A 12509-nucleotide genomic window follows, 5' to 3' on the forward strand; every position below is an offset into this window, starting at 1 on the left:
TACCTTCCTACAGTCCAGTGGTTTCCATACCTTCCTACAGTCCAGTGGTTTCCAAACTGTCCTACAGTCCAGTGGTTTCCATACCGTTCTACAGTCCAGTGGTTTCCAAACCTTCCTACAGTCCAGTGGTTTCCATACCTTCCTACAGTCCAGTGGTTTCCATACCTTCCTACAGTCCAGTGGTTTCCAAACCGTCCTACAGTCCAGTGGTTTCCATACCGTCCTACAGTCCAGTGGTTTCCAAACCGTCCTACAGTCCAGTGGTTTCCAAACTGTCCTACAGTCCAGTGGTTTCCAAACCGTCCTACAGTCCAGTGGTTTCCAAACCGTCCTACAGTCCAGTGGTTTCCAAACCGTCCTACAGTCCAGTGGTTTCCAAACCGTCCTACAGTCCAGTGGTTTTCATACCGTCCTACAGTCCAGTGGTTTTCATACCGTCCTACAGTCCAGTGGTTTCCAAACCGTCCTACAGTCCAGTGGTTTCCATACCGTCCTACAGTCCAGTGGTTTCCATACCGTCCTACAGTCCAGTGGTTTCCATACCGTTCTACAGTCCAGTGGTTTCCAAAGCGTCCTACAGTCCAGTGGTTTCCAAACCGTCCTACAGTCCAGTGGTTTCCAAACCGTCCTACAGTCCAGTGGTTTCCAAACCGTCCTACAGTCCAGTGGTTTCCAAACTGTCCTACAGTCCAGTGGTTTCCAAACTGTCCTACAGTCCAGTGGTTTCCAAACTGTCCTACAGTCCAGTGGTTTCCAAACATTCCTACAGTCCAGTGGTTTCCAAACCGTCCTACAGTCCAGTGGTTTCCAAACTGTCCTACAGTCCAGTGGTTTCCAAACTGTCCTACAGTCCAGTGGTTTCCAAACTGTCCTACAGTCCAGTGGTTTCCAAACTGTCCTACAGTCCAGTGGTTTCCAAACATTCCTACAGTCCAGTGGTTTCCAAACCGTCCTACAGTCCAGTGGTTTCCAAACCGTCCTACAGTCCAGTGGTTTCCAAACCGTCCTACAGTCCAGTGGTTTCCAAACCGTCCTACAGTCCAGTGGTTTCCATACCGTCCTACAGTCCAGTGGTTTCCATACCGTCCTACAGTCCAGTGGTTTCCATACCGTCCTACAGTCCAGTGGTTTCCATACCGTCCTACAGTCCAGTGGTTTCCAAACCGTCCTACAGTCCAGTGGTTTCCAAACTGTCCTACAGTCCAGTGGTTTTCAAACCTATCCTCTGGGACCAGCAGACTTTTCACAATTTAGTTGTAGCCCTGAACTAGTTTACCAGAGTCACCTATTCAAGGGCTTGTTGATTAGTTGACATGTTGAATCAGGTGTGCTAGCGGTGGAGTAGTTCAACTACATGGAACAGCTGAACACCACACATATCTACATACTGTGTCTACTGAATACTCATGAAGCCACCCGCACATAAACACTGCCAGCCTGTCTCCCTGCTTGCTACCAAAACACCTGTTAGAGAGGATGAGCCTGACAGTTCACAGGGAAAACACACCTGTCCTAACAGACAACATGGGGGCACGGTTGGGCACAGTGAGTGTGGGAACAACACTGCAATGCCAGCTGAGGCACATCTGAGGAGTTACAGACAGCAAATAGAGAGGGTTGTGTGTGTGTGTGTGTTCCTGCAGCCTACCATGATGACATCCCCGGCCCGGATGTTGAGAGCAGTGGGGTCGTGGATGTTCCAGTAGTCTTTCAGAGCTCTCACCTGCAGGACACCTGTAGCATCTGTGTGTGAGAAAGACAGAGAGGGGAGAAAGAGATATGTAGAAAGAGAGAGAGGGGGGGGGCAGAGAGGGGAGAAAGAGAGATGTAGAGAGAGAGGGGGGGCAGAGAGGGAGAAAGAGAGAGGGGGAAAGAGAGAGGGGGAAAGAGAGAGGAGAGAAAGAGGGGGACAGAGAGAGGAGAGAAAGAGAGAGAGGGGGACAGAGAGAGGAGACAAAGAGAGAGGAGAAAGAGAGACACACACAAAGTTAGTTCAGGGAATTGGTATGAATGAAGGCAGGAAGAAAATACAGCCCAATGATTGATACATACTGACATGTACACCACTTTCAAATCATCTTCAGGGAATATACCCAGACGCCGCTACATTCCCAATGCCTGTTGTTTTTTAATTAGTCACATCCGGCACTGGTATGGAATGCAGTGACATCAAAGAGCAGAGTCAGTCAGTGCTGTATTCAGCTTCTGACTGGTTGGTACACATCAATAATTAATCCATGACGAGGAGGTGTGGTGGCTGATTGTGTTCTATTCACTCTGCTTTAAACACAGAGAGAACTTGATCATAACAGGAAGTCTCTCTCCACAGCCTCCATGTTTGAAGCAGCAGTCTGCTGACTGAGGAAAACAAGTGCTCATTATGGCCTGAGTTCCCAGGCTGCGAGAACCAGATCAAAGACCCAGGCCTGCTGGATCACAGAGGAGAGCACAAACAGCAGAGGTCCAAAACACAGTCTCATGCATGCACACGTACACAGGGGTGGCACGCAACAATCACACACAAGCAAACAAACGCATAGGTCGCACACACACACGTAGTCTTTTGGTTGTGTGTGTGTGCACGCGCGTGTGTGAGCTGATAAGGTTATGTAACCTGTACTCCATGAGGTTAAACACAGCTGCTTGGTGAATTACAGCTTAGAGCATTTCATATCCCTCAGTCTCTCCTCTGGGCCACTCTCGCTATAGGAACGTCTGCACTGGCTCTGTCTCAGTCTGTCTCCTCTCCCACACACACACACACACACACACACACACACACACACACACACACACACACACACACACACACACACACACACACACACACACACACACACACACACACACCTCTGAACACTGTCCTGCAGAACTCAAACTGCAAAAGAATGCAAGAGTCGCTTCACTACACAAAAGCACAAAGAAAGAAATCCGCTAGCAGGAATCTATGCTGACATTTTTTCAATTTTTGCGGCTAAATAGATTTTTTAACACACAAATACATTTAGGAACACAATAAAATAATTTGAGAAATAGTGTTTTTATGATAAGAAATGACTAAAAGTGAAAGAATAAAATGTTTTTGTGGTGTTCCATGCTCAAGCAAGTACAATGTCCTGTCAAATATTTTAGCCACTTAGGGGAGACAAAAATGTTCAGCTGCCCCTTTAAGGGTAACAGTGAGACTGGCATGTCTGTCTGGGAGAGATGAGATTCTCCCATGTCTCTTCACTAGCAGTTGAGTTGAGCGAGCTCAAACAAGCTAACATGAAAAACAACCTAGCATGGGAACAAAATTATATCCATAGCCAAGAAACACAAGGACAAAGTCACTCAAGTAGACTCTATGGCTACACACTTCTAAAACAGCCAACATACTTGGAAAATAACTACAGCAGCAATTTATACGCTATAAATCAAAACTCATACTTGACTTTTTCAGTTTGTGAGTAAAATGGTGGCACTGTAGAGCCCTGGTTCAAGGACAGTAAAGCAGGCGGAAAACAGAATGAGAGATAAAGACTGCCAAAGAATGATACTTCATGGAATAATGTCTTCATTTGTTAACAACCATCTCCTGTCCCAGTGTATTCCAGTGATGACTGGTGCTCTGTTCACCTCGTAGGAGCTGCTTGATATCCTTGCTGGCGTGAGAGGTGGTGAACTGGTTCACGATGTCCAGGGCTGTCTGGTTGTACGTGTTACGGATGTTCACGTCTATACCAGCCTGGCAAAACCACACACAGCGTTATTGTCAATCAGATGTGCACTGAAACACAGCAACACATTCAACATCAATGTTCTCAAGTCAAATGCAGTCAACGGCAATGTATTGTACAGCCTATTCAATAAAACACTTCACTAACAATGGACAACATGTTACCAACTGTTAGTTGAATGTGGAAGAATAGTGATTGAATCAGACTAGTTAAAGACTAAGTGAGGTTGATGTACCTCCAGGTGTCTTACCTCTAGCAGCTGTCTGACCACCTCCGTCTTGCCGTAGAGGGCAGCCTCGTGCAGGGCAGTGCCAGCCTTAGTGGTCCTGTTGATGTCGATGCCCGCTTTCAGCAGCAACCTGAAGCAGAGAGGAACAACACAGTACTACTTTAGTACAGATTCACGATTACAAAGGCTGTTAACTCCAGGGTGAATTGTAAAGGTTCCGGCGAGGCAGAGCCATGGATGGAGCCAGCAGGACCAGATGCCAGGACAGTATATTATGTCAATGGCAGTGTTACAGTGATCCACCGTAGCTAATCTGCTCAACATCCCACATCACATGAACTCACTGAGGTGCCAGGGGGAAATTTGGAGAATTCACACTCGATTCCAGCTGCACAGACACACACACTCAAATATCCTGGTAGTGAACAAGGCAGTTAACCCACTGTTCCTAGGCCGTCATTGAAAACAAGAATTTATTCTTAACTGACTTGCCTAGTTAAATAAAGGTTAAAATAAATACAACAGTAGATAAGTTCAACTTTAGGAATATTAGTGGGAATTTCAGAGCTCTCCTGGGAATGTACAGCATGGAAAGTTCACACACACACACACACACACACACACACACACACACACACACACACACACACACACACACACACACACACACACACACACACACACACACACACACACACACACACACACACACACACACACATACTAGGCAAGGGGAAGTGGGCATCCACACACGCCCATACGCAAAACGGTTTGGTAACTAACTACCGCAAACCCATAACCCCTGTCTTTCCATGGCATTCCTGCTCATCAGCCAGAACCATACCACAACATCTCACAATGACCTCTGTCACAATCACACCACTTATCTATAAGTGGTAACCCAAAATAACAATACAAGACTGATTCAGACAGTGACAGTGATTTGCATCATCAGTTTGCCTTACCACTCACTTTAGTAAATAAGGCACGCATCTAACAAGAAGTCACTTAGAGCGAGAGAGGGAGACAGAGAGAAAGAGAGAGGGTTTTTTTGGGGCTCAGTTACCAAGCACAGAGCGATGACTCAGAAGACTGAGCCCTGGATTTTTAATGAATTTATTTGCAAATTATGGTGGAAAATAAGTATTTGGTCAATAACAAAAGTTTATCTCAATACTTTGCTATATACCCTTTGTTGGCAATGACAGAGGTCAAACGTTTTCTGTAAGTCTTCACAAGGTTTTCACACACTGTTGCTGGTATTTTGACCCGTTCATCCATGCAGATCTCCTCTAGAGCAGTGATGTTTTGGGGCTGTTGCTGGGCAACACGGACTTTCAACTCCCTCCAAAGATTTTCTATGGGGTTGAGATCTGGAGACTGGCTAGGCCACTCCAGGACCTTGAAATGCTTCTTACGAAGCCACTCCTTCATTGCCCGGGCGGTGTGTTTGGGATCATTGTCATGCTGAAAGACCCAGCCACATTTCATCTTCAATGCCCTTGCTGATGGAAGGAGGTTTTCACTCAAAATCTCACAATACATGGCCCCATTCATTCTTTCCTTTACACGGATCAGTCATCCTGGTCCCTTTGCAGAAAAACAGCCCCAAAGCATGATGTTTCCACCCACATGCTTCACAGTAGGTATGGTGTTCTTTGGATGCAACTCAGCATTCTTTATTCTCCAAACACAACGAGTTGAGTTTTTACCAAAAAGTTATATTTTGGTTTCATCTGACCATATGACATTCTCCCAATCTTCTTCTGGATCATCCAAATGCTCTCTAGCAAACTTCAGACGGGCCTGGACACGTCTGGCACTGCAGGATTTGAGTCCCTGGCGGCGTAGTGTGTTACTGATGGTAGGCTTTGTTACTTTGGTCCCAGCTCTCTGCAGGTCATTCACTAGGTCCCCCCCCGTGTGGTTCTGGGATTTTTGCTCACCGTTCTTGTGATCATTTTGACCCCACGGGGTGAGATCTTGCGTGGAGCCCCAGATCGAGGGAAATTATCAGTGGTCTTGTATGTCTTCCATTTCCTAATAATTGCTCCCACAGTTGATTTCTTCAAACCAAGCTGCTTACCTATTGCAGATTCAGTCTTCCCAGCCTGGTGCAGGTCTACAATTTTGTTTCTGATGTCCTTTGACAGCTCTTTGGTCTTGGCCATAGTGGAGTTTGGAGTGTGACTGTTTGAGGTTGTGGACAGGTGTCTTTTATACTGATAACAAGTTCAAACAGGTGCCATTAATACAGGTAACGAGTGGAGGACAGAGGAGCCTCTTAAAGAAGAAGTTACAGGTCTGTGAGAGCCAGAAATCTTGCTTGTTTGTAGGTGACCAAATACTTATTTTCCACCATAATTTGCAAATAAATTCATTAAAAATCCTACAATGTGATTTTCTGGATTTTTCCCCCCTCATTTTGTCTGGCATAGTTGAAGTGTACCTATGATGAAAATTACAGGCCTCTCTCATCTTTTTTAAGTGGGAGAACTTGCATAATTGGTGGCTGACTAAATACTTTTTTGCCCCACTGTATAGAGACAGGGAGAGGAAGAATACCTCTCCCTTACTTGAACTTCATTATTCTCATCCTATTACAGATACTGTGCTTCAGCATCTCTCACTCTCTTCCCATCTCCCCCCCTCTCTCTGCCCTGTGGCTTCTAAGCCCCGGGGCAGTGTGCTCGTTTCATTTCTCCTTAGAAACACAAAGGGGGGCAGGCTCATCAAAGTCTCTCTGTCCCTCTGGTTTGGCTGGATGCTGAAAGAGAGCCCTATCCTGTTCTCCTCTCCTCCTTTGGGGCCACACTGACTCAATAACCCACTGTTCATATCCCCCCTTTAATATCTCTACTACATGGATGTCTATGTGGGGCCAAAGTGGTGGAACCATGGGACCGGTTACAGCATGTATTGTGGTGACATAACCATGTGATTGGACCACAGGGCATTGTTATGGAGTCATATGGTCACTGGATCCCAGAAATCCTTGTGCCATGGTTGAATACACAGTTTCTCGCTTTCATTATCAATTGAAACCAATGAAAGCCTTGACTGTTTCTTTGGTAAGGTGGTTTGGACCAGGGAGGTGTGTCAGAGAAAGGGCAGACCACCACACCACAAATAGGACTCCTTAACACTAGAACTGCTAAAGCAGTCATTGTCACTGCTCATTCATGGTATTTCTTACTCTGCCATTTAAGTCATGCCCCCCTTAGTCATTGACTTTTCTCAAATAACCCAGCGGGGCCTGCACCACTCCTTCTCCCGACAGCGGGGCCTGCTCCACTACTTCTCCCGACAGCGGGGCCTGCTCCACTCCTTCTCCCGACAGCGGGGCCTGCTCCACCCCTCCTCCCGACAGCGGGGCCTGCACCACTCCTTCTCCCGACAGCGGGGCCTGCTCCACTCCTTCTCCCGACAGCGGGGCCTGCACCACTCCTTCTCCCGACAGCGGGGCCTGCTCCACTCCTTCTCCCGACAGCGGGGCCTGCTCCACTCCTTCTCCCGACAGCGGGGCCTGCTCCACTCCTCCTCCCGACAGAGGGGCCTGCTCCACTCCTTCTCCTGACAGTGGGGCCTGCTCCCTCCTTCTCCCGACAGCGGGGCCTGCTCCACTCCTCCTCCCGACAGCGGGGCCTGCTCCACTCCTCCTCCCGACAGAGGGGCCTGCTCCACTCCTCCTCCCGACAGAGGGGCCTGCTCCACTCCTTCTCCCGACAGCGGGGCCTGCTCCACTCCTTCTCCCGACAGCGGGGCCTGCCCAACTTCTTCTCCCGACAGCGGGGCCTGCCCCACTCCTTCTCCCGACAGTGGGGCCTGCTCCACTCCTTCTCCCGACGGAGGGGCCTGCTCCACTCCTTCTCCCGACAGTGGGGCCTGCTCCACTCCTTCTCCCGACAGAGGGGCCTGCTCCACTCCTTCTCCCGACAGTGTGGCCTGCCCAACTCCTTCTCCCGACAGCGGGGCCTGCTCCACTCCTTCTCCCGACAGTTGAAGGCGCTGCCCGTTGATAATCGCCTCAATAACTGCCTCGAAACTGAACCTAAACTATACCGAAACTAATTTGACACATAACAACAGAAACAATAAATGAAGTAAAGTATGATGGGGAAAATTGGGGAGGGAAAGCGAACGATGCATAATTATGTCATCACCAATTGTGAATGAAGAACAGGCCATTGAATTGTATTGATCTATTCTAATTAGAATCTTAAATGATATGTACTCTAAATCATTCCACTGAATCACAGCAGTCTCATCAGTCTCTTCTGGGCTACTTGGAGCAGGCTACACCGTGAGAGAGTGCGTAATGAACATGCTGAACGGCTTTCAATATCTGGGAAAATATCTATATTGTGCAGAAGGTCAGTGTTGGAGACCTTACAGTGGCAAGGGGAGAAATGTCTGCATGGACAATTTCTTAACTTCACTGTCATTGGCGAACAATTTGCTTGTAAAGAAAACAAGTCTGGCTGGCACCATGAACAAAGTGAGACGGGAGCTCCCTACCTCTGCACAAAATAAGGCACCTGCACAGCTGTTGTACTCCTCAACAGTGCTGAAGAATGACAAGACAACGGAACACAAAGAGAAAACCGGAGACTATTACACACTACAACCAAACAAAGGTGTCAAAGTGTGTTAAGGCAAGTGACATTTATGAAGATTTAAGTCATGTCACGCCCTGGTCTTAGTATTCTGTGTTTTCTTTATTATTTTGGTCAGGCCAGGGTGTGACATGGGTTATTTATGTGGTGTGTTTTGTCTAGGTTTTTTTTGTAGGTTATGGGATTGTGGTGTAGTATAGTTGTCTAGAAAAGTCTATGGTTGCCTGGAGTGGTTCTCAATCAGAGGCAGGTGTTTATCGTTGTCTCTGATTGGGAACCATATTTAGGCAGCCATATTCTTTGAGTGTTTTGTGGGTGATTGTTCCGGTCTCTGTTTGCACCAGATAGGGCTGGTTTGGTTTTTAACGTTACGTTTAGTGGTTTGTATTGGTTGTTATTATCTTTATTAAAGATGTATCAAAATAACCACGCTGCAGTTTGGTCCTCCTCTCCTTCACCGGAAGAAAACCTTAACAATTCAACTGTTAGAACAAGGGATAACAGCTAAATGAAATCAAACTGATGCCATTGAAGATGCACTCAATATACGCTCGAGCTGACAATAACTGACAATTTTTGACTGCTGTCATATCAACACTTACAGTTGAAGTCGGAAGTTTACATACACCTTAGCCAAATACATTTAAACTTGGGTTTTCACAATTCCTGACATTTAATCCAAGTAAAAATGCCTTGTCTTAGGTCAGTTAGGATTTATTTCAGCTTTTATTCCTTCATCACATTCCTAGTGGGTAAGAAGTTTACATACACTCAATTAGTATTTGGTAGCATTTCCTTTAAATTGTTTAACTTGGGTCAAATGTTTTGGGTAGCCTTCCACAAGCTACCCACAATAAGTTGTGTGAATTTTGGCCCATTCCTGACAGAACTGAGTCAGGTTTGTAGGCCTCCTTGCTTGCACACACTTTTTCAGTTCTGCCCAAAAATTTTCTATAGGACTTAGGTCAGGGCTTTGTGATGGCCACTCCAATACCTTGACTCTGTTCTTCAGCCATTTTGCCACAACTTTGGAAGTATGTTTGGGGACATTGTCCATTTGGAAGACCCATTTGCGACCAAGCTTTAACTTCCTGACTGATGTCTTGAGATGTTGCTTCAATATATCCACATAATTTCCCCGCCTCATGATGCCATCTATTTTGTGAAGTGCACCAGGCCCTCCTGCAGCAAAGCACCCCCGTGCTTCATGGTTGGGACGGTGTTTTTCGGCTTGCAAGCCACCCCCTTTTCTCCTCCAATCATAACGATGGTCATTATGGCCAAACAGTTCTATTTTTGTTTCATCAGACCAGAGGACATTTCTCCAAATGTGCAGTTGCAAACCTTGGAACAGCTTTTTTTTTAAATGGGGGTTTTGGAGCAGTGGCTTCTTCCTTGCTGAGCGGACTTTCAGGTATGTCAATATAGGACTTGTTTTACTGTGGACATAGTTACTTTTGTGCCTGTTTCCTCAAGCATCTTCACAAGGTCCTTTGCTGTTGTTCTGGGATTGATTTGCACTTTTTGCACCAAAGTACGTTCATCTCTAGGAGACAGAATGCGTCTTCTTCCTGAGCAGTATGACGGCTGCGTGGTCCCATGGTGTTTATACTTGCGTACTATTGTTTATACAGATGAACGTGGTACCTTCAGGCGTTTAGAAATTGCTCCCAAGGATGAACCAGACTTGTGGAGGTCTTGGCTGATTTCTTTGGATTTTCCAATGATGTCAAGAAAAGAGGCATGGAGTTTGAGATAGGTCTTGAAATACATCCACAGGTACACCTACAATTGACTCAAATGATGTCAATTAGCTTATCAAAAGCTTCTAAAGCCATGACATCATTTTCTGGGATTTTCCAAGCTGTTTAATGGCACAGTCAACTTAGTGTAAGTAAACTTCTGACCTACTGGAATTGTGATACATTGAATAATAAGTTAAATAATCTGTCTGTAAACAATTGTTGGAAAAATGACTTGTGTCTTGCACAAAGTAGATGTCCTAACCAACTTGCCAAAACTATAGTTTGTTAACAAGAAACTTGTTGAGTGGTTGAAAAACAGGTTTTAATGACTCCAACCTAAGTGGATGTAAACTTCCGACTTCAACTGTATGTTGATTATAATGCCACTGTTGCTTTTCCCTCGAGTTTTCACTATTTATCAGGGCCACCTCACGCTTATAATGATGTTTAGGTTACTGATGTTTCCATCATTTGACCATGCATATTGGTGATTGGGGTATGTTTTGTGTACTTATAAAAATAAGCTGTTACCGCGTCCAACACATACACTTTCTGTTTCATAGTTGTAACAAAGGAACTCCACTAAGAACATTTCTTGAACACTTGAATTTATTTTTAAAAAATGTGAGTATAGTGTACAGTAACATATACTAATGAAAATGCTATTGAGTTCTTTGAAATAAAATAAAAATGGTATTCTAATGTTACCCAAGGCCGTCATAAACACAACCAAATTATTATGTTTGCGACAGCATATATAAAAAGTATGAATTACACTGTTAGAATGTTGCAGTCAGAATGACTAATGACCATTAGCTTGAAGGCGGGGTCCATCGAGGCCCAGCAGTTCTGGTATTAACAGTCTGGTCCCAGCAACTACTGATAAATTAGCAGCCACATCTCACTGGCAGATCTGGGTCACATTGGCAGCACTGCAGCTTCACACCAGAGAGCCTCCCTCTCCGTCTCTCTCCAGTGTCTTTCTGCATATCCATCTCTCTCGCTCTCTCAGCCTGGTGACAGACTGCTGCAGCTGTCAGTGAAACATGGGAACAGGGCTGCAGAGTAGACCCCCTCCTCCTCCCCTTCTCTATGGCAGGGCTCAGGGTGACCTGGGTGTCTGGTACTGGACTCCATAGAGGTACTAGGGGATTGGGACTGTGGCCCCTGGTGGATTAGACATTGGACAGGCCGTTTTATAGCCTACCAGCTAGTCAGAGCAGAGATTGGGGTACTAAATATATGGCTAGATCCACTTGGGAGAGAGAATAAACACATACACCCACCACAGTGTTCCAAAGCGAGGGTGTGGAAACAGAGCCATGTCTGATGGTTCTTGTCTTGTCCATAGTACCGTGGAGAGGAAGAGGAGGAGGGAAGGAGAGAGGGGCAGAGGGTAGACCCATGGAAACCATTTACTGTCCTGTTGAGTCTCCCAGCACACCAGTTCCAGATCAATGACTGTGTTAACCCTGTCAGACCCCTGTCCACCTCAGAGTAGGTGTTCAATCACACAGAAAATGTACTGACCAACCATGATCAATCAAAGCCTTTAATTTAGTATGGGACAAATTAGAGGAATGACAGGCAGAGGATTAAGACCCACAAGAAAATATCAATCTATCAATGGGCAGTGTACACACAAATCATTATGGTCTGAATCGCAGCCTGACAAACGTGTACACAAATCTGCATTAAAACTTGACATCATTGACATCAATGCATGATATATACAACACGTATTACACAATACGAGTTTTGCGTACGTTACACAAGTTCAGATTGTGAAAAACAATAGGAAGTGTCTTACCGGATGATGTCCTTGTGTCCGTTGCGTGCGGCGAGGTGCAGCGGAGTGTTAAAGCCTGAGTCTGCAGGTTCCTTACTATTACCCTCTAACAGAGCCACCACCATGTTACTGCTCAACAACAGCTGAGCAACCTGACAGGAGGGAGGTCATAAAGCCATGGAGACAGAAGAGAGGAGAAAAGGAAATTGAAGGAGAGAAAGCGAGAGAAGGGGGGGAGAAGGAGGGGTGATAAAGAAAAGACAGGGTGATGAGTGCAGGCTTCAACTGTTACCAACACATGTACATTTCATGCACTGTTAGGACAAGGGATAACGAACACACACAAGTTTGAAACCTTTAGGAGTCCTGTGATTTGACATGGGAGGACCCACAGGTGAGTGAGGTAAAACA

General features: G+C 46.0%; 1 protein-coding gene across 8 annotated transcripts in view; it reads right to left on the minus strand.

The window, feature by feature from the left end:
* LOC112235031 (caskin-2) overlaps positions 1 to 12509 on the minus strand; it is an 86876-nt gene that overhangs the window by 12593 nt on the left and 61774 nt on the right. For 7 of the 8 annotated variants that reach the window (XM_042327668.1, XM_042327674.1, XM_042327673.1 and 4 more), the window contains 4 exons: positions 12120 to 12250; positions 3970 to 4078; positions 3619 to 3727; positions 1649 to 1743 (listed from right to left, as the gene is read on the minus strand). In XM_042327668.1, the coding sequence (XP_042183602.1) occupies positions 1649 to 1743; positions 3619 to 3727; positions 3970 to 4078; positions 12120 to 12250 (444 nt within the window). The remainder of the gene's footprint in view (positions 1 to 1648; positions 1744 to 3618; positions 3728 to 3969; positions 4079 to 12119; positions 12251 to 12509) is intronic. The other variant, XM_042327670.1, reaches the window with a different exon arrangement.

Source organism: Oncorhynchus tshawytscha, linkage group LG09 (genome assembly GCF_018296145.1).
Source record: "Oncorhynchus tshawytscha isolate Ot180627B linkage group LG09, Otsh_v2.0, whole genome shotgun sequence".
Classification (NCBI taxonomy): domain Eukaryota; kingdom Metazoa; phylum Chordata; class Actinopteri; order Salmoniformes; family Salmonidae; genus Oncorhynchus; species Oncorhynchus tshawytscha.